Source organism: Hipposideros armiger, unplaced genomic scaffold (genome assembly GCF_001890085.2).
Source record: "Hipposideros armiger isolate ML-2016 unplaced genomic scaffold, ASM189008v1 scaffold_3, whole genome shotgun sequence".
Taxonomy (NCBI): Eukaryota; Metazoa; Chordata; class Mammalia; order Chiroptera; family Hipposideridae; genus Hipposideros; species Hipposideros armiger.
In genome coordinates this window covers 9,706,599-9,731,299 of record NW_017731353.1, presented here as the reverse complement: position 1 = coordinate 9,731,299, position 24,701 = coordinate 9,706,599, and the positions used below count along the sequence as shown (strand labels likewise).

General features: G+C 54.9%; 2 protein-coding genes across 3 annotated transcripts in view; both read right to left on the bottom strand.

The window, feature by feature from the left end:
- The window catches only part of CACNA1B (calcium voltage-gated channel subunit alpha1 B), a gene marked incomplete at its 3' end in the record, with an annotated part of 161,490 nt that extends 150,903 nt beyond the window's left edge, over nt 1–10,587 (bottom strand). The window contains exon 1 of the mRNA XM_019642114.1: nt 10,509–10,587. Coding sequence (XP_019497659.1) covers nt 10,509–10,587 — 79 coding nt within the window. The remainder of the gene's footprint in view (nt 1–10,508) is intronic.
- A 213-nt stretch (nt 10,588–10,800) lies between these two features.
- EHMT1 (euchromatic histone lysine methyltransferase 1) overlaps nt 10,801–24,701 on the bottom strand; it is a 143,109-nt gene continuing 129,208 nt past the window's right edge. For both annotated transcript variants that reach the window (XM_019641290.1, XM_019641301.1), the window contains 8 exons: nt 24,123–24,290; nt 23,843–23,987; nt 23,199–23,276; nt 22,297–22,412; nt 21,211–21,297; nt 20,739–20,817; nt 12,186–12,361; nt 10,801–12,018 (listed from right to left, as the gene is read on the bottom strand). In XM_019641290.1, the coding sequence (XP_019496835.1) occupies nt 11,841–12,018; nt 12,186–12,361; nt 20,739–20,817; nt 21,211–21,297; nt 22,297–22,412; nt 23,199–23,276; nt 23,843–23,987; nt 24,123–24,290 (1,027 nt within the window). In that variant the 3' untranslated portion in view covers nt 10,801–11,840. The remainder of the gene's footprint in view (nt 12,019–12,185; nt 12,362–20,738; nt 20,818–21,210; nt 21,298–22,296; nt 22,413–23,198; nt 23,277–23,842; nt 23,988–24,122; nt 24,291–24,701) is intronic.

Sequence of the window (24,701 nt, the reverse complement as noted above, 5' to 3'; positions counted from 1 at the left end):
CTTTAAGTGCTGAAAAGGGAAATTAAACTTTCCACCTAGAATTTTATACCCATTGAAATAACCTTAAAAATTAATGTAAAACAAAGACACTTGTGAACAAACAAGAGACAAGATAATTCATTGCTAGAAAATCCAGGCTAAAATAAATATTTAAAAATTTTCTTTCACGCTAAAGACAAATGACAGCAGTTGGAAATTGAAATCTACAAAAAGGAATATAGAGCAACAGAAACTGTAAATATGGGTATAAACATAAACTACTCTTTCTTTTATTCTTTAATTTCTTTAAAAAATATTTGAACTTCAATTTCAGGTGTGACCTGTATAGAGTTTGGAAGTCATCACTCCCATCATTATAATAAGAAGAAAGCCGAACAAATAGGAATTGATGACTTTTCTTGGACCTGTCAGGAAACTGAGGTCCTGGGATAAACCACCACCTGGAAAATTTGAGACAGGAAGTACAGAGAATGACTGCTGAGATCAGCGCACCTGGGGCAGAAAATGCTGGAGCCATGAATTGGTAGAATCGCCTAGAGAGTAACTGGGGCAGAGTACGGACTAGGGTGAGAGTGAGGAACTCCTGGGGCTGGAGGCTTAGAGGAGTCCCCACTTTTGGAACACCACCAGATTTTCTCCGTAAAGAGACAAGGGAAACCCTCACATTTCTGGCAGGGGGAGGGGAAAGCAACCACTGGACAGCTGCCCAGAGTGTTCTTCTAACCAAACCCTCTCAGAGGGAACATTTACCAGACCCCGGTCCCATCTGCGAGAAGGGACTCACACAGCACCCGCCCCTCTAGTCTTCCCGACTGTCACCTAAGGGAGAGAAAAGGCTGACAAATACTTATGAAGGTCACTGCCCAAGGACAGAGGCCCACAAAAGGACAGAGATTGAATCACAGGATTGCAATGCTCCCTCTCCCCCATCTCTACCATATCCACAAGGCTCCACCATAACTGGATTAAAGCTGGAACCCCGACAAGGTACAGACTCTGGTTAAGAAAGGTTTTTTGGTTTTTTAAAAAAAGATTTTATTGAGGAATTGGGGGAGGGGAACAGTGTTGGGGAATTGGGGAAGGGGAACAGACAAGTTGTTGTTTTTCACTCTCAGTTGTGGAGGGAGCCAGTCGCCATCTGGCTGCCCAATGGCAGCTTGTGGCCTCTAAGCTCAAGGTGCTGTGTTCAATCTTAGTTGCAGGTGGGCGTAGCCACCATCCCATGTGGAAGTCGAACCGGCAGCCGTGTTGTTTAGAGCGCAGGCTCTATCCACTGAGCCATCCGGGTGGCAGCTCAGCTCAAGGTGCCGAGTTCAATCTTAGATGCAGGCAGGCATAGCCCACCATCAAACAGGCAGTCTTGTTGTTAAGAGCATGTGCTCTCACCAGCTGAGCCATCCTGCCACCTGTTGGCAACTCAGAGGTGGCTCAGCTGGGGCATAGTGTCACTGGCTCATATGGGAATCGAACCGGCGGCCCTGCTGCTCAGGGCTCGTGCTCTCATGCCAGCTCTTAACCAACTGAGCCACTCAGCCGGCCCAAGAAAGGGTTTTTAGGGAACCCTCCAAAGCGGGGGCTAAACACAAGGACACCAGAAGAAACTGAAGCCTCTGGGACCTACGACTACAGTCACCATTGAACACAACCCAGCACCTGGCCAGATCGACATAAAAGCTCCTGCTGAAAGCCTACTGATCTCAACCCCTATACCAGTGCATCGTGTCCGGCTTTCAGGACAAGTGCCAGGCATGCCGAAAGACAAGAAAACACACAGGAGACAAAGCAGGCATCAGAACCAGGCTCCACTGGCACAGATTTTGGAACTGTCAGACAGGGAATTTAAAATAACAATGGACAATGTGTAATGGGTGCTATAGGAAAAAGTGGGCGATGTGAAAGAACGGATTGATAATGTAAGGAGAGAGATGGAAACACTAAGAAAGAATGAAAAGGAAATTCTAGAAATTGAAAAAAAACAAAACAAACCACTGTAACAGAAATAAAGACTGCCTTTTGATGGGCTTGCCAGTCATTTGGACACGGCCAAGAGAAGAACCAGCGAGCCTGAATACATGGCAGTAGAAATTTCCCAAACTGAAATGAAAAGAGAATAAAAAAACAGGATAGACTATCCAAGGACGCTCACATGGAACGCCAGAAGAGATGAGAGTGAACAGCGTAGAAGAAAAAAGTTGAAGTGATGGTGACTGAAAATTCTCCAAAGTTAATGACAGACACCAAGCCACGGATCCAGGGAGCTCAGAGAACATAGCAGAATAAATTCCAAGAAAACAACACCTAGGCACATTGAAACTACAGAAAACCAAAGACGAAGAGAAAATCTTCAAAGTAACAGGGAGGGGGAACCTGAGCTACAGAGAAACTAAGAAATACATCCAGCCCCTCAGAAGCCATGAGAGTAGGAGAGAGTGCAGTGAAATATTTAGTGTTAAAAGAAAAAAACGCCAACCTACAATTCCGTATCCAGTGAAATTAGCCTTCAAAGGTGGAGGAGAAAGACTTTCTCATACAAATAAAAATGGGGGACTTTAGAGCAGCAGACCTTGCTGCAACAAAGGTTAACTTCTTCAGAGAGAAGGAGAGGAAGACCAGTCAGACACTTGGATGCAAATAAAGGAAGAGCGTCCGAGAAGGGGTAAGTGAAGGGAAAATGAAACGTTTAATTTCCTTATTCTCAATTGATAGATGTTTGTTCAAATAAAGCACAGTAGCAGTGCCTGGGTGATTACAGCATATGGATGTGTGAGGTGAGTGGCAGCACCATACAGGCAGCGGGGAGATGGAGACGGGAACTCTATTTTAAGGACCAAGCACGCCAGGTGTACTGCTATTTGATGTGGACTTACGTTAGTTACAAATGTATATGCAAACTCTAGTGTAATCACTAGCTTTGTAAAGCCAGAATAGATGACACCATCAAGAAAATTAAATAGGTATAGGTCTAACAAAGTATGTCCAGGATCAACATGTAAAACAAAACTATAAAACGTTGAAAAATTCTAAGATTTAAGTGAATGGAGAGGTATTTCACACTCATGGTAGTTGGGGTGTCAGGTCTCCTCAATTTGATCTATAGATTAAAGGCAGTCCCAATCAAAATTCCAGCAAGCTATTTTGAAGACATCAACAAACTGATTCTAGAGTTTGCACAGAGTGGCGGAAGACCAGGGACAGCCAACACAGTACTGAAGAGAAACCAAGTCAGAAGACAGACACTACCCAACGACAACACTTACCGTGAAGTGACAACAGCCAAGCAGGGACACACAGACACACAGACTCATGGGACAGACCGGAGAGCCCACAAATGAACCCACGGAAACACGGCCAGCTGGACTTTGACAAAAGAGCAAAAGTAATTCAGTGGAAAAAAGATGGTCTTTCAACAACTGATGCTGGAACAACTGGACATCCACACACAAAAACAACAAAAGTGATCTAGACAAGGGGTAACTTACACCTGTCACAAAAGTTAACTCAAACTACAGAAAATGTGGTGCTGCAAAACTTCTGGAAGAGCCAGGAGAAAATCCAGGTGGCTTTGGGTTTGGAGAGAGTTTTTCTCATGTAGCACCAAATGTATAAGCCATGAAAGAAAAAAATTGATAAATCAGACTTCAAAAAATTAAACACTTTAGCTCTGCAAAAGGCACTGTTCAGGGAATCAAAAGACAAGTCACAGGCCAGATGAAAACATCTGCCAACCGCACATCGGACAAAGGACTTACATCCAAAAGTAGGCAAAGAACTCTTACAATGCAACAATGAGAAAACAAATACCCAAATCAGAAATGGCCAATGGCGTGAACAGACACCTCAGCACAGAAAACACACGTGTGGGAAGCAGCTCAACAGCATTTGTCAAAGGGAACTGCAAATTCACCACAGTCCGAGAACTCCACACGACTGCTGGACTACAAGACTGGAAGGAAAAGCTGACATCGCCACAGCACACTTGGGGCACGTGGGGTGACAAGGAGCCTCCTCGTGGCTGCGGGCTGCAGACGGTCACTGCAGTGCTGGAAACCTGCTTGACGGTTCCTTGCAGAGCGTCACAATCTTCTCAGGTGACCCTGGCTGTTTCCCTGATGGACTTGAAACCACATCCACACAAAACCTGCAACCCGTTTCCAGCAGCTCTTTTCTGAATCACCCAAATCTGCCAGGCATCCTTCAGTAGACGATGGATGGACAAGCTGGTCCCTCCATATCATGGAGGTGCTCAGCGACCAAGCTGCCAAAAGGAGAGGACACTTATGTGCACACTGCTAAGTGCCAGAGGCCCGTCGGAAGGGGACATGTGCTGCATGGCCCCAATTTCCAATTTCCGTTCTGGAAAATGCAAAACAGTAGAATCACCCGGGGTTCACCGATGAGGGAGGGTGAGAACAGGTGAAGCGCAGAGAAAGTCCAGGGCAGTAAAGAATTCCACATGACACTGTAATGGCAAACTTGTGACACTGCATTTGTCAAAACCCACAGATCTTTACAGCACAAAGAGTAGACCCTAGTGTCTGCCTTGAAAAAAATCACTTAGGAGGCTGAGATCCCAGGAGGGGATGCAGGCCGTGACAGGAGAACCAGTCATTGTGTAGGCACAGCCTGAGTGGGCTGGGGGAAGCGCTGACGTCCCTGAGGTGGAAACAAGTCGGGGCTGGAAGAGTGAAAGGCGTGCGAGTGCCCGTGGGCACGGACCCGGTCATAGAGCCATCCCCACAGGGCGCAGGCTGACGACTCTGATACAGTCACGAGGCTAGAATGATCCGTGTAGTAAGAAACTGGAGCTGGACAGAGCTCTTACTGTGGACACACAGAAACATTTACAATGTGTGTATGTACACACATGTGTCTTTGCTTTGTCAACTCAGAGGGCCTTTTAGAAGTGACACCCAGCAGGGACAAGCACACCCGGCACCTGGCACCAACCATAGTCTCTAAGTCCATCGCCGATAAAGGGACCTGGGCTTCCTGGAGAAATGGCTGGTTCCAGGGCTGCAGCCAAAAACACACACAGTGACGTGGCAGCAAGTCAGTGCCAGGCAAAAGGAAGCGACTGGGGACACGCACACGCACACGCACACGCACACGTGGATGGGTGTGTCAAAGCGACACACAAGCCAAGGGAAAGTGTTCCGAAATGGCCAAAGCTGGAAAAATTGGGGCAAATCAATACATACCTAAAGCATAACATAAATATTCATGAGTCCAAATTGATATGAACAATTGAAATAAGTTAACAAATGGGGCAAAAGAGGTGCTCTCAATGCACAGGAATTCCAAATAACTTATGCAGACCCTCTGTCCCAAAGGACGAGCCGTGACGTCCACATGTTAGGTGTGGCTGCATCTAGTGCTTTCTGGCCCTGGTACAGGGTGGAACGGGACATGTGACAGGGGAGGAGCCTGACAAATACGACCTCAGCCAGGTGATCAAGGTCACCACCAACCGTCAAAAGTCATGATGACAGTATGTGTTTTGTTTTTTTTAAAGATTTTATTGGGGAATTGGGAAAGGGGAACAGACAAGTTGCTGTCCTTTTGTTCTTCAGTCTAGTTGTGGAGGATGTTGTTTCACTGGCCCATGTTGGTATTATCATTGCGCTCTTCCCAGGTGAGGCAGATTGGTCGCCAGCCTCTGGACAGCCACTCACGGTAGCTTACAGCAGCCCACTGCAGCTTACACCATCACCGGCGACTCACGGCAGCCCAGCTCCAGGTCGAGCTGCCGTGCACCATCTTAGCTGTAGAGGGCAGTGTCACAGGCCCTCATGTGGGATCCGAACCGGGGCCCTGCTGTTCAGAGCTGGTGTCCCAAGCCAGCTCTTAACCAACACGCCACTCGGGCGGCCCTGAATGGGGTTGAATTTTGTCAATAAATACTGTTAATATATTTTCTCTTCCTTATGATTTTAACACTTTTCCCTCTGAGAGCTTACTTTATTGTGAGAATACAGTCTATAATACATCTGAAATACAAAATACATGTTAATCAACTGTTTATGTGACCGGTAAGGTTTCTGGTCAGCAGTAGCCATACGCAGTTAAATTTGGGGGGAGTCAAAAGTTGAATGTGGGTTTTCGACTGCATGGGGTTGGCGCCCCATCCCCTGCGTTGTTCAGGGGACACTGTAACTCAGTTTAATGAGGATACAAATACATTTCTCCAAAGAAGACATACAAATGGCTAATAAGCACACTGAAAAATGCTTGCCGTGACTCGTCATCAGAAAAATGCAAACCAAAAGCAGAGCGAGGCACCTCTGCAAGCGCAGGACGGCAGGAATAGAGGACAGGGAGCGCTGGTGGGCTGTGAGCCTGGACACTCACACACAGCCGGCGGGAACGAACGATGGTGCAGGCGTGTGGGAGACAGTTGGGCCCGTCCTGAACAGGTAAAGCGGAGGGCCCCCATTTGCCCCAGCAAGCCCTCATAGGTATGTGCCCAGGAGAAATGGAGATGTGTCCACACGAACACCTGTGTATGGATGGTCATAGGAGCCACACCCATAGCAGCCCGCATCCATAAACTGATGGATGGATAGGCCAGACACAGCATAGCACCATTCGGCCACAAAAGAAGACGGTGACGCTGCGCACGAGGACCCTCAGACAGCCTGTGTGAAGGAGGCACACTGAAGCTCGCTGGATTGTGCAAAGTGTCCCCAACAGGCCAGTCTCCGGAGGCAGGTCATTGTGGGGGAGGGGCCCTGGTCAGAAGTGACTGCTCAGGGCCCAGGGTCTCTGCTGGAGGCGATGACAATGTTCCAGAATTGACGGCGGCTATGGCTGCACACAGCTGCGAGCACACCAGGAGCTGTAGAAGGGTGTGTACCTGAACTTCAATAAAACCGTTTACAAATAGGGACACCCAGTGAGGGAATGAGCAGACAAGCTACAAATTAGAAAATAAGAATATTTGGCTAATTAAAGCAAAACCAGTAACGATGTCTCAAGAGAATAAACGACAGGAATAGAATGTTTGACAATCCCGGACAGCTTTGGGGGGTGGAATCCTGTTGGCAGCTCTTAGTGGGTGTGAAACACTGTGACGTCACTCAAAGACACATATTGTAACCCCCAGAGCAACTACTGAAAAATGTAATGATACGAAACCAAGGATAGTCTACAAGAGGCCCAACCTGTCGTCTTCAAAAGTGTCAAGATTGTGAAAATCACAGACACACGTGTTCCAGATTGAAGACGCCTCCAGAGACGTGACAACTAAAGACAACAGGAGCGTCGCTGGGTGGAGGCAGACGTGTCAGTCTGAGGCCTGTGTGCGGGCAGTGCCGCCTGGTGCCATCGGTGACATCTCCGTCCATAGAAGGTCCTTTTTTGCAGGAACGGTGGGGCATCCGTTTGGCAATGTATTCTCAGATGGTTCAGAGAACTGCACTTGCAGTTTTTCTGTAAGTTTGTCTCAAAATTTAAAAAGATGTTAAGCCAACGAAACCAAATCCCATGAAGTACATGCTGCACGGTTCAGATTAAATTCCAGAGCCAGAAACGCCCACCTCTGATGACAAGGGCAGATCAGTGTCTCCTGGGGCAAGGCGGCTGCCTGCAAAGGGAAGTTTCTGGGTAATGAAGACGTTCTTTGTGGTGGTGGGTACATGAGTGTATACATGTGTCAAAAATCACGGAACACTTCAAATGAGTACATTTTTTGATATGTAAATTTTATCTCAATAAAGTTGATTTCAAAAGTTTCAAACAATCCATCAGTCTCTTTTGTGGGGATTGATTCGCCAAATCTAAAATTCAAAGGGCCTAGGAGAGCCGAAATCGTCAAATAATCACCTTTAAGAACAGGGCTGGATGTTACCTGCACGGGACTGGCACCTGCCAGGAAGCTTTAGTATTAACCGGGGTGAAGACAGTCAGACAGCTCAAAGGAGCAGAACGGTTCATGTCCAACATCAAAACCGCTCTAGGAAGCCGCCTGTGCCTCTCAGCGGGAGGAGGAAAGGCATCTTGAAAAGTCATCTAATGAGGGCCAGAACAGCTGGACACCCACAGTTGAAAATCTCTACCTCACTCTATTCACAGAGATTCATGTAGGCTGGGCCATGTACCGAAACATAAAATCTAAAGCTATAATGCGTTAGAAGAAAACAGGAGAGTATCTTCTCAAGCCCAGTGTTGGCAAGTCACCTTGGGATGGAAAAAATACTAACTAAAGAGAAATAAGAAAACTTGGACTTGGCCAAACTAAAGCAAATGAACAGGGGGTTACAGACTGTGATAAAATGTTCAAATGCTTCTGACAAAGGACTTGTATTTAGAATACATAAAGAACTACAGTCCATAATGGAAAGACAGCCTAACTGAGCAAATGAACAGAAGATGCGAAGATGGACCCACAGCCGTGAAGTCCACACCATCAGTCGTGGGGGCATCGGGTTAAACACACGATGAGATCGCTGCACACCCAGAACAGATCAAATTAAAACGCCTGGAAACTCACTGTCACTGGAGGTGTGAGGCCAGAACTCTCATGTGACTGATGTGAATAACATGATGCAGTCACAGGGGACCTGACTCAGCGAGCCCATGGAGGATTTTACCCGAAACACAGAAATCCGTGCACACAGCTGCTGTCTTGAGAGTTGCCAAAATGGGCACCATGACGAGCGTGCATGGATGGACAGACGAGTCCATTCCTACTGGATTCCAACAATAAAAAGGGCCAGTACTGACTCTTCAGAAAAATGTGAGCAGAGAGAAAAGGCTGAGCAAGAGAAGCGAGACGCTGAGTAGTCTAGGGCGCTGGACTATGTGATGCCCTAGATCACAAACAACTCATCTATGTGAGTCAGCCAGCCAGGCTCCTGGAGGGGACCCCAGGAAGGGCCAGGAGGGATGGGCTGGGGGGTGGGCCAGGCGGCAGAGGCCTTTGTCAGGACTGGCTGGGCTGCATGTGGAAATTACTTCACCAAGTTCAACTTATCTTTTTCCACTGTGGTTGGCATTTTCTCCAACCCAAGGTGTCCTCGCTTACCTCACTTTAAAAATCTGAAATTTATACTGTTATTTCACACCAAATAAATCCCACCTGGATTCAAAGGCCAAACTTTAGACAATGTTTTTATAATTTGGAGGTGGAGGTCTTTCTAAATATAGTACACAATCAGAAGTCACAAGACAGGTTTTACCACATAAAAATTTTAAATTCATCGTGGGTACGAAGCTACACTATATAAAGAGCTCACACAAATCAGTAAGTGACATATAAACACCACGATCTGGCACACAGGCAGCTCACACAGGCAGAAAGGCAAGTCTGTAAGAGACACACACTTGGTAAGTCAACAAGCAGAGCTACACACGGTCACACGCGGAGGCCACTGCTCCTCTGGACAATGAGGAGGCAGTGCCACAACGTTTGACGCCAGACGTGGGGAACACACTGCTGGGATTGGCCCTTTATGGGTGATTTGGTGACCTCAGACTTCTCTGAGGGGACACCGCAGACAAGGTCAGTAGGGCTCACTGCTGCGCAGCTGCGGGGACAGTCAGGGACCTGCCCGGGTGCCCCTGAGAGCCCAGGCTGCTCAGTCCCCAGCAGGCGGCTTGACAAGGGGCCTTTCCAGGAGTTTGTTTTCTTCCGGGTCTGTCTGTAAACGTGTCGTTTGGATTTGGGGCCATGAAGGTGTGACTGGTACAGAAATAGTTGGAACCTTGGACTCTGCTCCTATTCCAGCGTTTCGGTGGCTGCCCCCCCATGGCTTTCACCTGCCCTGCCCCCAGAGGCGGCACCGGCCTGCAGGGGGTGCCCTTTGGAGCAGAGAACCCCCAGGGCTCTCCCCTCAAGCCCCACCCACGTTTCCGATGGTCACCGCCAGGACCAGGTGACACACACACAGCAGCCCTAGGCAGACATCATGCTCCTCAAAGCCAAACCCCGGAGACTCAAAATGGCTGAACTTCATGTAGTGGCACCTACTTAGAGGGTCCCCTCACCCCAAACGTTTGAACGACACTGGATCCTGAAAGCTGTCTGTACACCCAGCACCTGACCCCGGGCCACCGGAGTGCAAACCACCAGTCACTGCAGCCCAGGGGTTCTGGGGGGGGAGGGCCGCAGGGCCTGAAATCCAAGCCCCAGGTGGACCCTACCCAGAATTGGTGACAGGCCCCTAGGGCCAAGCCCCAGGCCCTGGCAGAAAGGTGCAAGTCCTCTTAGTTGGATCTGTCCCTCCGGGCGTAGGCCACCAGCCTGGCAGTGACACAGCCGGACCAGGGCGCAAAGGAAAGGTACCTGGCCTGGGCCATTTACCAAGCGCGCAGCGCGGCTGCCGTGCGGGAATGTGTCTGACCTGCGTGTGTGAGAACAGAGCATTCTAGCTTTTTTTGCTGAGTCTGCAGGCTCCCTGGGACCCACGCCAGCCCTGCTCGGCGGCCTCGGCCGACCCCGCAGGAAGGGCTCCGGCCTCATCGGCCTCATTGTGTCGAAACGCAGAACAGTCCAGATTCTGGGGACTTACCTGGTGCTGCCATCAGCCCCCGGAAAGCCGTCTGGGCCTCAGCGCCTGGCGCTGGACACACACGGACCGGCACGTACATGTTCGCGCACGCTTCCAACATCAGCCGGGGACGGGGCAGGCGTGTCTTCTTAAGGACAAAATGTCTGGGATGAGGAGGAAGCGGCAGCTACGCCGTCTGCCCTGGGCCCACCTGCTCAGACCTGGGGCACCGGCCCAGCAGCGTGCCCACCGGAAGGAAGTGTAGGTGTTTTGCAGAAACAAGCTGGAGCGTGATATCATAATAAAAGCCTCATTTAAAGTATCTTTTTCTTTTTATTGATTTCATTGAAAACAGAACAAGAAATGGTCTGAGCCAAAAGACTGCTCTTAAAACTGTCAAAAACATTTTAACAGAAAAAAATAAACATGACTGCATTATGAATGTTTTAGAAGAGTCGCACAAAAAAAACCCCACTGTTACTGTACTAGTTACAGTATTTAAAAAAGTATATGCCAAAAAAAGGATATGACCTGGCAGGCCACCACACAAAAGGTGACGGCAAATTTATTCACACTACAAGACTAACATTTTAAAAAAGCTTCTTCCTGCACTTGATTCTAAAATCACTTTGTTCTCTTTATACAGCTGAGAGTTTATTTTCACATGGTGAGTAGAAACCACACCAGAATCAGCACCGTTGTCTGTGTTTTGTGTTTTTATTTTTTGTTTGTCCTAATGTTCAATAATGGTAGAAAATAAATCAGTTTATTCATCATCATAGCATGTGGCTTAAAAATCAGCACAGGTGCCAGCGGCACCACACCGGTGGGGCTGGCGGGGCCTCCGTGGGCCGCGGCCTCTCGCCCCCCGAGGTGCTTCCTCCAGCAGGAGCGTGTTGAGGGCTGACATACAGGACCAGACACGGGGTCTCTTTAAAAAGCAAGCCCACATTTTCTCCAGTCAGTGGCAGCTTGGCCCGAACCCTTAGATGGTGGTGGGGACAGTGTCTGAGCGGGCGGGCGGGCCTCACGGAGCAGCTTGCAGGTGGCAGTGGCTTCAGCAGGCGCCACATGGAGGAGTCTGAGCTGACAGGACGTTGCCCACAAGCCCTGCAGTGGGACGGGAACCGCGGGGAGCAGGGAGAAATGAGAAACGTGGAAATGACAAAACCACCATCAGGACTCACAAGGGTAGGCCAGTGCAGGGTCCCAGCGAGCCCGGAGCGACGGCTCCCGGCGGAGGCCTGTCTGCGCCGCCCGCCCACCCGCCGGATGCAGCCAAGCCAGACCCGCACACGCAGCTGCCCTTTCTCTTCGCCCCTAAACCGCGGTACAAACAGTGCCAGCTGCAGTTCATCGGGGGTCGGTGGTGGGGGAGCTGGTGTCCGGCAGGCCGTCCTCCTGGGCCTCCTGGGCGGCACTGGCCTGCCGCTGGGCCAGGGCCGTGCTGGAGTGGCGGCACTTGGAGGAGCCACAGCGGCAGCCGAAAAGCTTGCCTTTGATGTCCCAGAAGCGCTCCCCATAGTCGAACCTGTAGAGGGAACAGGGCTGAGGCCGCTGGTGGGGCCAGTGCTGCCCAGTCGCCGCCAGCCGGCCTCAGTTGGGGTTGGGGAACACAAACCACCGAGGACCTGCCCATGTCAACCAGGGCGTGTGTGTGCCCCAAAGGCAGCGCCTGCACGCGGTCCCCACACCTACCCCAGCTGCTCCCCAGCCTCGATTAGGCGGGTGCTGAAGAAGGCGATCCTGGGGAACCGCAGGTCCTGGTGGGACATGAAGACGCGCACGGGCACCAGGTTGGGCTCGCAGTGGTGGTTTATGAAGCGGCTGACGTTCCCGTAGAACCGAGCGTCGATGCAGTACACCTCTCCATCCTGCGGGGCGAGGACAGGCATGGGGACACGGCGTGTGACAGTGGGGACCCTTGTGCTGCTGGTGGGCGGCACACAGCCCACCGCCGCCCAGGGTGGTTGGAACTGAGGGAGCCCTAAATGGGCGCAGCCGTCCTCACCGGAAAAGCCACTGCCAACCCCACCGGTGTCCCAGAGAGAAGAGGCAGGACTGCGGGGCCACACTGCTCTCCAGACACTTGCTGATGCCAGTAGGGCGAGGCGGGGGGCATGCTGGGCAGGTGGGGCAGAGGGACAGACAGAGGGACGGATGGATGGAGGGATGGACAGAAAGGGAAGCTGTGCTCAGGCCAAGGCTGGTGGTTACGGCCGTGACACACAAGTCCATGATGTCCTGTTGGCCTGGTGGGCGCACAGAGGAAACAGGACGTAGGTGGCCCACAACCCTGCCCCCAGCCTGACTGCCTGACGATGGTTCTCAGCAGAGCTGACGGTGAGAAAGGCCCATTAGCTGGGGGCCGGACCCAACCTCATGAGCCCTCTAAAGGCAGAGTTTTCTCCGCAAAGGCCCACTGTGACAGCCAGCAGGGGCTGTGCAGCCCGCTCGAGCCGTAGGCAGGTTCTCCCCAGATCACCGCCGGCAGCCCGGGGGCGGAGCAGGGAGCACAGAGGGACGTGCCTGGCGGAGGCGGCCGTCTGGCAGCCCCACTTCTTCTTCTTTTCTTTTTAAGATTTTATTGGGGAATTGGGGGAGGAGAACAGCACTGGGGAATCGAGGAAGGGGAACAGACAAGTTGCTGTCCTTTCGTTCTTCGGTCTAGTTGTGGAGGACGTTGCTTCACCGTCCCATGTTGGTATTATCATTGCGCTCTACCTGAGTGAGGCAGATCGGTTGCCGGACATTGGACAGCCGCTCACGAAAGCTCACAGCCGCTCACGAAAGTGCACATCCGCTGCCGGACAGCCTCACTGCAGCCTACGCCGTCGCTGGCGACTCTCGGCAGCCCAGCTCCAGGTCGAGCTGTTGTTCACCATCTTAGCTGTAGAGGGCGCAGCGTCACTGGCCCTCATGTGGGATCCGAACTGGGGCCCTGCTGCTCAGAGCTGGCACCCCAAGCCCATTCCTAACCAACGCGCCACTCGGCCGGCCTGCAGCCCCACTTCTTGCTGAGCCCCCATGGCACAGACTCAGACTAAACCTGCAGATCACCCCACCCTGAAATGTGCAGCTGCAAACCTGGAAAAATCCACAAGGCTGGGCCACAGGTGCCAGAGTGAGAGCAGCAACTCTGGAGGCAGGACTGTGCCTGCACAGGGCCGAGGGGCCCGGGGTCATGAGACAGCAGCTGGGAGCTCAAGACTGTGGACAATGGTGGCGCTTCAACTCGGGCCCACAAACCTCGCCCTGACCGGAGCCAGGCTGACTACACGGGCGGGACAGGGACCGAAGCTTCCACGTGAGAGGCAGTGCCTGTGGTCGGCAGAACAATAAAACCAACGGCACACGTCAGAGGACGCTGGAGTCGCCTACAAACCAGCACTTGCGACCAAGAAGACGGCATGTTCTGAAGAGCAGAGAAAAGTCACAGAGTCCTTCCCTGAACCAAAGCAGACACTGCACGAACACGAGGTGACCAGCTGCCACTAAGGGTCCTCAACCAAGCAACACAAAGCACGAAAATCTCAGTGAAATGGGAGATCTCAGCAAAGAAACAGAATAACAGAATCAAATGGAAAGTCCCATCACAATATCCTGGCTGTTGACAGACCCTAGGCCCTGTGTGGGGACAGCAAATGTCCCACAAAACGTCTCATGTGTTGAACGATTCATGGGGAACATGACTGCAAATAGCAGAAGCTGAAATCAGACCCAAAGCCCCCAAAACAACGAGAAAGATCGCTATGCACTGACGACGTAGTGACTGTTAGCGCCCTGTCCCGGGCCACATGCAGGGGCAAGACTGACATCTGCCATCCACCTTCTCTCCAAGAAGGGCAAGGAGATAACAGATGTTCGAAGATACTTCTGTTTCTATCCACTGTCACCTGCAGCAGCGTGGGGACTGGTGACCAAATACAGACAACAAGACAGAGACAGACTGTAACTTTTACTTTTAAAGCATGTAAACATTTTAACAATTACACCTAGAAAGATATTAAATCCCAGACACTAACATCAACTGAAACACATGAACGCAGCTGCACGCAAGCTGGGCCGGATGCGCACACAGCCACGTTCGTCCTCGTGACCCACGCTCCCATAGCACAGCCGCTGCTGGCCGTGATACCAGTGATGAGGGTTCAAAAGTTATGTCGTGAGGAAGCAGCATTTTCTCTGTAAGTTGGGCAAAACCCTGTAATGTTAAATCTGAATTGGGAATAGCAACCTGAAAGCCTCTTTTAAAATGTGTTTTGCGAGGGTCCTGTCCTCTGAAAAACGAGTCCAGAGCCAGTGGTGCCCGAGGTACCAACACAATGAACACACGAGCTCGTCCCAACGGTTCCCACTGGCCAAACATGGGACAACTGAAGCATCAAAAGAAGAATGATGACAAGTGGACCAAACACAGAGAGTGTCAAACAATCCCTGAGTCCTAACGTGCAAAACAGCACAGGAAAGAACAGCCCACGTCCCCTTGCCAGCGGCCATTCCCGCCTCTTTTCTCAAGGTTGGTCACTCCCTCCTGTGCCCTGGGGACAGCAGGCCTCTCTGGGGACAAGCAGCCGGGGGAACCCACCCACCCCTCACGTGCAGAGGCCCAGCTTAGGTCCTCTGCCTACGGGCCTGGGCCCCACGCCCCGACACGCATGCGGCCCGCACCTCCTGCCACCTTGGACAGTGCCTGTGACAGTGAAACATCTGTACTTTGTCCTGAGCTTTGGCTGCGTGCTGCCTGCACACAGCTCAGAGACTTGCAGGGGTGACAGCCGCCGTCCCGGGAGCAGAGAGCTCCTTCTAGACCTGCCCGCCGCACGGCCGGGTCACACCGATCCTCCTCCACATGGACGCTGTGTCATTCCCGTTACCGACACCACCCAGGTCTCTGAAGTGTGTCCTTCCTGACCCCACACCTGGCCCTCAGGCTGCCCCACAGCCCAGATGCGGAAGTATGCGGGCACCCTGCCTCACCACGGCACACAGGAAGGAGGTGGCAATGGGGCAGGGCAGGTGGGCGTTCAGAAGGTCCTAGAATAGCAAGGAGAGGGACACACCCGGGGCCCAAGGGCAGTCCAGGCTGAAAGAGTGCAGGTGGCCCGATCCAGGAAACATCCTGCAGGCAGAGTCGGAAAGTTTCCCGATGGCGGCGAGGGGCGAGGGGGGAGGCCCAGCAGCGAGGTCACTGTGACATCAGTGCTGCGGGACACGCGGGTCTCAGAAGCTCAGGTGTGTCCATGGCTCTTCACAAACCTGGAATGGACTAGTCACAGAGTGAGGACGGAAGGAGCACGCTGGCTGGACTGGGGCTGGGCCCAGGGAGGAAGACGCCGAGCCGCCAGGTGGGCGTCAAGGGCCCGACCCACCAGGGCTGCAGCCAGGCGGGGCCGGCAGACGAGGAGCCCGAAGACGTGGAACCTGGCGGAGGCGCCGGGGGCCACACTCAGCGGGGGACTAGTGAGGCTATGGGTGTGGTGCCCCTGCGAGAGGCCGGGAACTGACAGACTCACAGCCACTGGACGGCAGGACTTGGTGTCTGTTCAGTCTGGTCATTGAGTGGGCTTGGGGTCTGCTGTCTGTGCTACAAGTGCCTGGCCCAGAGCAGGCTGGGAGGACAGCCGGAGTCCTTACGGACAGGTGAGAGGGGGCCTGTCGGGGACTCGGCGCCTGGGGACTCGTCTGACATAGGGACAGAGCCAGCTCAAGAAAACGCCAGCCAATACACTGCTCAGGGGCAGGTTGGGGACATCCAGGAAATTCCCTGCCCCTCCTCTTCCCTGAGCAGCAAGTCCTCAGCCACCCAGTCAGAGGACATTGGTGACAGCTACAACCTCGAGCTGCTATGAAGAGCACACAGGGCCAGGGTGAATGGCGAGTCAGACCACTAACTGGTGCTGCTGGGGCTATCCAGAAAGGCCTGACAAAATGAAAGACAGACAAAGACAGTGTCTGCCTAAAGGCCGGGGGACCCACACAGTGGTGAGGGGCCCACAAGGGCCAGTAGGGGGGTGCGCCTCCATAAGGGGACCACGCAGGGTCCAGGGTCCAGTGAGTCCTCCTCACTGAGGGCTGGGACCCTGAGGGCTGCACCCATGGCCGAGGGTCAGCAAGAGTCAGCAAGGGTGAGGGTGAGCAGGCAGACGGCCGGGGCGCCGAGTCTCGCTGCAGCTCTTCACACAGATGTGAAAACCCACGTGGGACACACAGCGAACACTGGGAGGGGACATGGAGATGGGAGGACAGCAGGCAGGAGACACCGGACTGTGGCTCAGACACAGCAGGTGCTACGCACAGGCACGTCAGCTGGTGACAAGCTCAGACCAGACTGGCCACACACATCTTGTGGGTCAAAACACACGTAAGACTGTGACCCAGCACCAGTGGCACAAAAATAATCAGATTATTCACCACATCTCTGAACAAGGAGAAAAAGCACAGGATCATTTCCACAGATGCGGAAAACACTGACCACAATTTAACTTCCACCCGTGAAGCTCTGGCTGACCAAGTGCCAGCGTCCCACGTGAGCCTGGGGTTCCGGAGGCTCCGAGTCAGGATGGCATGGCGGCCAGAGGTGACGACAGTGGGAAGGAACCCGTCTGCTGATGACACGATCCCGTCCACAGAAAACCAACACAAGTCACAAATAAACACGTTTAGTCAGTGAGTTCAGCAGGTCACAGAAGGAAGTTAGCTGAGAAAGCTTAACCTGATTTTTATACTCCATGCAGCTGAGTTAGGGTAAAACACAGCACTTACAGGAGCAGGGAGGTCACCACACCAGGGACCCTGCTCCTACCACAACGGGACGGTGGGTACCAGACCTGCCCCTCCCAGAACCAACAGACGCCGGGCAGAGAGCCACGGGCACATGCCCAGCAGAGAGGTGACACACCCGGCAAACCTTCACACGGACGCTCTAGCAGCGTTAGCTCCCAGCAGCTGGACGGAGCCCCAGTGCCTGTCAGCCGAGCAAAGTGTGGGTGACCCCAGAGGGAGGCTGCTGACCGCGGCAGCCAGACACGGGAGCACACAACACTCGGTGAGTCTTGGCAAGTTGCTGCTTGAGGGAAAGTCGTCGGGCACAAAAAGCTGCCCGCTGAGCGATCCCATCTACTGGACACTGTGGAAAAGGCAGGCCTGCAGGGACAGAGGCAACAGGGTGAGCCAGGTGGCAGGCAGGGGGCGGTTCCAACGGCCCGCCTCACACTCGCAGGACCCCACCCTGTGGGTCTGGGACAGCCTGTGGCTGCTTCTCAGCAACATGGCGAAGGCCACTCGTGTGACCATATCACGTCGGGTGAGGCTCTGACACGCAGCCCCCTGCTGGCCTTCACGTGCCTGCTGCACCAGGGCCCACAGGCAAGGAGCTGTGCGGATCCTGGGAGCTGCCAGTGCACGGCTGGAAGCCCACCACCAAGTGGGGCCTGAGTCCTACAGCCATGAGCTGAGTTCTGACGACTGCCATGTGAGGCTCAGGTCCCCCGACCCAGTGTCCAGAAAGGATGCAGCCCAGAGGTGCCTGGATGACCCGGGAGGCCCTGGGCAGAGGGCCCAGCGCCGCCTGCCAACTCCTAGTTTTAAGGCTCTCGGCTCCTGGTCACTGGTCCAGCACCAACGGTGCAGGCACAGGACACAGCCGTGCAAACGAGAGGCTGGGCTTTCAGTGTGTAAGTGATGCCGCAACAAACCTGGCTCTTAAGAGATTAACAATAAACACATGGCAAAGCAGCACCAGAGAGTGCCAACAGGGCCACAAAAAGCCACAGCTTGAGTCGCCCTTAATGGTCAAAGCGCGCTTTCCCCCGAGGACAGACAAGGAGGCAAGGACGTCCCCCAGCCACGTGAGGCAAGGGCAAGCAGCAGTGTTAACAGGTAGGAAAGGAAGAAGTAACACTGTCCACTAAACACAAGACAGTCACGAATGCAGAAAATCCGAAGGAACCTTTGAAAGAGCTACTAGAATTAGCAAGTGGGTTTAGCACAGTCAGCATCCAAACCCCCAACCATCTCCATTTACTAGCATTAGGTGGAAATGCAATAAAAAGCAATACTGTCTGCAAAAGCATAAAAAGCGTGAGACACTTGGGAGTGAGTTTCAGGGGAGGTGCATAGGATCCATGCATGGAAAGCTGCAGCGCTCTGCCGACCCACTTAGCGGGACCAGTGGGACACACGCCAGGACTGAGAAGATGCCATGCTGTCCAGGCGCCAGCGCCCCGCACTGACTGCAGTCTGACCCAATCCCTCCCAGAACTCCAGCAGCCTCGCTTGAGCCGTCTGGTGTCGGCTCTAAACGTACACGAAAACGCAGAGCACAGAAGGAGCACAACGGTTTGGAAAAACAGCGTCTGGAGAGCTAATGCCGCCTGGTTTACAGGTGGACGCTGAACTGACTGCAGTCAGGAGAGTGGCGTGGGCCTGAGGGTCAGCGGACAGGTGGGAGGACTAAGCACAGGCCGACAAAGGCCTCCCTCCAGGTCTGGAGCAAGCTGTTCACGTGGATGAACCACCCTTACGCAAACCACACGACGTGAGCACAGGACGAGCCACGGCTCTGGAGGGGAGGAGCCCGCAGAAGAGGAAGGTTTCTCGTGACAGAGCAGTGAACAGCGACAGATGTCACTCAGAGAAGGAGCCGAGGCTGGGAGAGGCCGCGCGCACATCCGACCAGCAGAAACCAGCAGCCCAACGCGACGACGGCAAAACACCTTCAGGTTTCTCCAGAAAAGAAGGTCTAAGAGGCCACAGCCTATGAAAGATACCCACGTCCACGGCCCCCGGGCACTGCTGGACCCTCCTCCTGGGTGCAAAGGCCGGTGCTGCCATTTCTCAGGCCACTAAACACACACGCGCCAGATGGCAGCCCTCCTGCTCCCAGGAAGTCGCTCGAGAGAAAGAAAAGCACACACATCCACTAACGCAGGTCTGTGAACGTTCACAGCAGGCCAGCGCATTGCTACACCGGCCCACGCACGCAACGGGCAAACCCACATGGCCGCCGGGGGGACACTCGGCCACAGAGACACACGGCCACTTGGGCAGGTCACAAAGCAGACAGGGAGGAGTACACGCTGTGGTCCCAGTCAGGAAACCTGGACGCAGGTGAGGCTCTGGGGGCCCGGAGTTCAGGCGACGGAACGTTCCGTGGTGTTCTGTGGTGATCACATTTGTCAAAACTAAGGCCACACACTTAAGTTTATTATGTGTAAATTAATCACAACAAAGTTGACTCCCAAACAAAAAATATCAAGAACATACTGCACAAAAAAATCCACCAAGAGACCACCATAAAACATCTGGGGGCTCAATGCTGTCCCCATGAAACCCCAACAGAAGTCTGTGGAACTTGTTAAAACTCACAGAAACTGCAAGAGTGGCGAGCAGGTGTGGGCCAGGGCAGACAGCGCTGCCGACAGCCGCTGTGCCGAGACGACAATCTCAGAATAAGGGGAATGAGGCAGGTGAGTGAGTGTAAAGGCAGAAGCGTAGCCCCAGGCAGCACAGGTCCGTATGGAGGCCTAAGGTCTGAAAAAACTTCATCTGGGACACGACAGAAAGCCTCGGGGACTGAGAGCGAGTGACAAGCTGGACTATGACAGAAGTACGAACTGTCACCAGGAAGGAAACGTGCCAGGGGACAGCATGGGCAGTCCCGTGCCCCAGAGGAGAACTACCCTCCCCTGCCCCCCCACCCCCGGCAGGGCCTGGAGCTCCAGGAGCTTCTGAAACAGGCGACTTAGTGATAAAGGAGCTGACCTGGGAGTCAGGGGAAAGCGGGGGACAAAGGTCTCGGCCACCCCTGGGGACACCACGGTGCTGGCCTGCACGAAAGCACTCAGGAAGACACCCAGGGACACGGCACGCACACCACCCTGGTCAGGTGGGTGGCCCCTGAGCCCCATGCGAGGCTTGCTCCTGCTTCCCACGGTCACTGCACACACATGGACCCCAGCCTGGCAGTGTGTGTAGACTATGGGCTCCAGCAGGGACGAGAGGCCGGGGGAGGTGCCCGCCACCCTATGCTCTGATACGAGGTGAGCTGCACAAACTGAGAGACCTCCCGGCTCAGGGGTCCTGACCGAAGACACTGTCTGAGCCCGGAGCACAGAGGCTGCGCTGAACAGAGGGAGGCACTGGATGGGCACGTGCGTTTGTATCCCAGCTCAGGCCCCGCCAGGATGCACGGCCCTGCCAGGACGCCCGCCCGCTGTGCAGTCCCTTTGCATCCATCCTCAGCGTTACCTTGTTGTCGAGGTCAAACAGGTATGAATCCTCTTCCCGGACGTCGGCCTCGGAGTCAGAGATGAGCTCACCCACGTACCTGGGGGTGAGAGGCCAGCACTCACTGTCCACCACTGCAGAGCACGGGAGCCGTGACACAGCTCACAACATTGGCTAAATGTGCTGCAGGGCTACGCCTGTGACTGAGCTGAAATTTAACTCTGGAGCCCGGAGGACGACACGGAAGCCCCCTGTGACCAGGGACCCAGAAGGCCACCCTCTGACGTCACTCTGTGAGTCGTTGAGCTGGTGAGAGCGCAGGGAGAAAACCAAAGGGTGCCGACAGCGTGTGTGAGCCGGTTTCAGGGAGCCTGCGGGGCCCGGGACGGCAGGGCTCAGCAGCAGGTTGGGTAGCATCCCACGGTGCGGGTGGGGTGGGGTGCGGGGTGGGGGTGCAAGACGTGGCAGCAGCAGGTGGCCAGGGCCCACTTACTCGCAGACGAAGGTGCCCGCGGGGATGTCCTGCAGGGACCGCACGCCCCAGCCCATGTTCTCTGTCCGGTAGAGCTGCAGCCTCGCCCTGGAAACAGGCCAGCACTCAGGGCCACAGCACAGCACAGCCGCGTGTGACACGGCACAGGACACAACGCCCAGGAAACATGCCGGCCCTTCTGGAAGCCTCAGAACCTCACTCTGGGGGCAACTCCTACTACACCCCAGGGGTGCCGTGGCTTTACCCCCTCAAATCAGTCTGACTGTCAGCACCTGGAACACAGCCGCTGGCCCTTCTGGTGCCTCAGTTTCCCCATCTGTAACATGGGGACATGTCTGGGCCAAGCCACTATGTTGCCATGAGGCCCAAAGGGGCTGATGCTTCTGCTGAGCCCAGGCTGCGGCACAGGTCAGCTTGGGCAGTGTGCCAACACAGGCACGGAGCGGCCCCCGGGGCGGGCTGGGGAACCCTCCCAGGCCCCAGAGCCACAGGCATCCCATCTGCCTGTCTGTGTGACTGGCGGCCCTAACGAAAGATGGGCATGTCCGTCCTCACCCCCAAACGAGGGTGGGGACATGGGGGCTGCTCTAGGGTTGCCGATTATAAGAAAACCACGAGCGTGGAAACCAGTGCTCAGCTCCACTTCCATGGCACACACACTGTCCCCTGTACTCGGCGGGAACTTCAGATCTTCCAACTCTCGGGCACGCAGGAGGGCAGGCTCGGGCCCAGGACCCAGGGTCTGGCTCTGGGCGCTCGGGGGCGCTGAGGAGATGGGGTGCTGGGTCCAGGCGGTTCAAGGTGTTTTATAGCAGAGAAACTCGGGGGGCCAAGGCACTCAGGACAGGACTCGACTGTGTGTACATGGGTGACACAGGCACGTGCGTCAAGCCCAGGCCCGGGCCCGCGGCTCCTGTCACCGACACGGTGTCCTCCCTGGCCTCAGGCCCAGGTCTGAGCTGGAAGCACTTGACTGTCATCACAGCAACTCACAATGTCACCGGAGGCCAGACGGCTCACGGTGAGCTGTCACCTCTCGTGCATGCCCCAGAAGCCCCGGTGCTTCACACGGTCCCGGGCACTCACCGCAGGCCGTTCTGCACGACGCGGTTCCGGCAGCTCCTCCAGCAGGAGCAGGCGTGGTTGCACTCGAACAGTAAGGGCGGCTCCGCCATGTTGAACTCAGGCAGCAGCCGGCCGTCCTGGGGACAGATGGCCGTCAGGCCTGAGCAAAGCCCACCACACCTGCCTGCTCAGCTGACAGCAACACTCTACCAACAGCAGCACTGACTTCAAGACCCTGGCTTCTGACGTGGTGGCCTCCCACCTAACCCCCGGCTCACTCAGCCTCAGGAGGACATGTGGCACACTCGGCCATGCTGCCCTGCCAACCCCCAGCTCTGGGAGAACCCCACCACCTGCTGTCCTGTCCTACAGCCACCAGACGATGCACCAAGGCATGCGAGCCAAGTCTGAGCGCCACTGTCTGCTCTGAACAGGAGGACTTCACTCAAAGCACTCGTCTGGTCACCTCTCGGCATGGCCCGGCTCCACGGAGCACACCGCCAGATGCGAGGCCGCCGTCCCCACGCCCACCCATGCCCTTTCCTCTGAAGCTGACTCTTGGAGCGTCTTTGCCTGAGGCCTCCACTTACAGCCCATGCCCTTGGCACCCAGGACACCCTAGCTTTGGCCCCCACCAGGCCTCTGAACTCCCAACATGAAGGACGGTCAGGGTTCTGGTCTCGGACATTGGCCTCTGGAACCCTTTTTTCCTCGTCTTTAAGCTGCCTCCAGGCAGGGTGCATGGACAGCCACCCCTGGCCACCCCAGTACCTGCAGGCTTGTCCCCACGCCCTGCCTCGGTCCAGCCTCCTATGTCTCCTGTCTGTCGCTCCTCCCACCTGGTGCCCACGCCTGGCTCCCCTGGTAGGCGAGAATGAGGGCAGCCTCACCTTAGCAGAGGGACCGCACGCGGGGGAACTCACCTGGTCATACCAGCAGCGGATGCTGAGCTGGCCGCACATGCAGTTGCTGGAGGAGCAGTCATCGGTGCACACGCAGTACTGGGGGAGGGGAGGCGTCAGGCGGGCACAGCGTCACCCCGCACCCCGTCCACAGCCCGAGCCACCCTCAGGCCTGGCTTTTCCTCTGATCCCTGCTTTCTGACAGCCACGCTCACTCCACACGGAGGGGCGGCCTCACTCGCTGCTCGGTTCCCAAGGGCACTGAGGGCACGTGCGGCCGCTTAGGGAAGTGGAGTGTGGGCACGAGAGCCCGCTGGGCCACTGAATGCTTGTGGGGGGGGCTGGGCGAGGACGCCTGGGGGAAGCAGGATGGTGGGGGACACAGCCCCAGGAAAAGGCTGCTCTAGGGGAAAGGCCAGGCCAGAGCCACAGCTGACCCCGAGGGCAGGCGGATGGCACACGCAGCCGACTCGGCGCGCAGGAGGAGCAGGCTGGAAGCATGGGCGCAGAGGCCGGGACACAGCCCGCAGCACCGCTCTGGGGTCAGGGACCCGTACAGGACGCGGCTGCACTTTCTGGAGGGTCTGTATCTGCCTTCCAGCTGTACGGTGGGGGAGCCCATGGACCACCCCCACCTCCCCGCCAGGGCTGCGGCGGCTGCTGACCTGCAGGTGGGTGATGTTTCTGTCGATGTTCATAGGGGACGTCACGCAGTTCTGGGACACGTACTTGTAGTTGCTGGGGCTCGGCTCACTGTCCACGGCGTTCACACAGGGGATGGGGATTCGCTCGTAGCCTCGAGCTATGTCTCTGCCACAGGAGAAGGGGACGTCACCCTCCCTGTGACAAGTGCCGCCCACTCGGGACTGGGCTTGGCCGCGTGTCGCAGCTCAGACCTCGTCCTCTAGCCCGGACGCCCTTCCTCAGAGCCTCGGGGTGCCTCACCTGCTCACCGTCCTCTCCGTGGGCACAGGCCTGTCTGGGGCCGCGTCTCGAAGTGCCTTGCTCATTTGCAGAGCATCCCACACCTGGGAATTGAGGCTGGCACACTGCAGGGCCGTCTCTCCCTCTTTGTTCTTCAAGTTCACATCTGAATCCCGAGAGAGAAAGAGGCTAAAAGGAAAAATGCAAGCCAACAGAACATTCGGGTCTTAATGTGACAGCCATGAGACGGGTATGAAGTGACACAGGCAGTACAAACGAGAAGGACACGCCACTCCCTCTGCACTTGACATGCCTGCAGCCGCTGCTTCAAGAGGGCCGGGCCGAAACGCACCGAGAGCACATGTCCTGACCCTCCCGCATTTCCTGGCAGCTCATATAAGTTTTCTCGGCAGGAAGAACAGAAAGCTTGAGGAACCTTATCTGTGGCTTTCCCACTCAAATGCGCCCTCGGACAGAAAGGGCTGTGATGATGGCGACCATGCACGCCCCGCGGCCATGTCCCTGCCAGCCCTGCCCAGGGTACCTCCCCAGCCCAAATAAGAGAGGGTGCGGGCCCCACTGCAGAGGCCTCCCTCATTT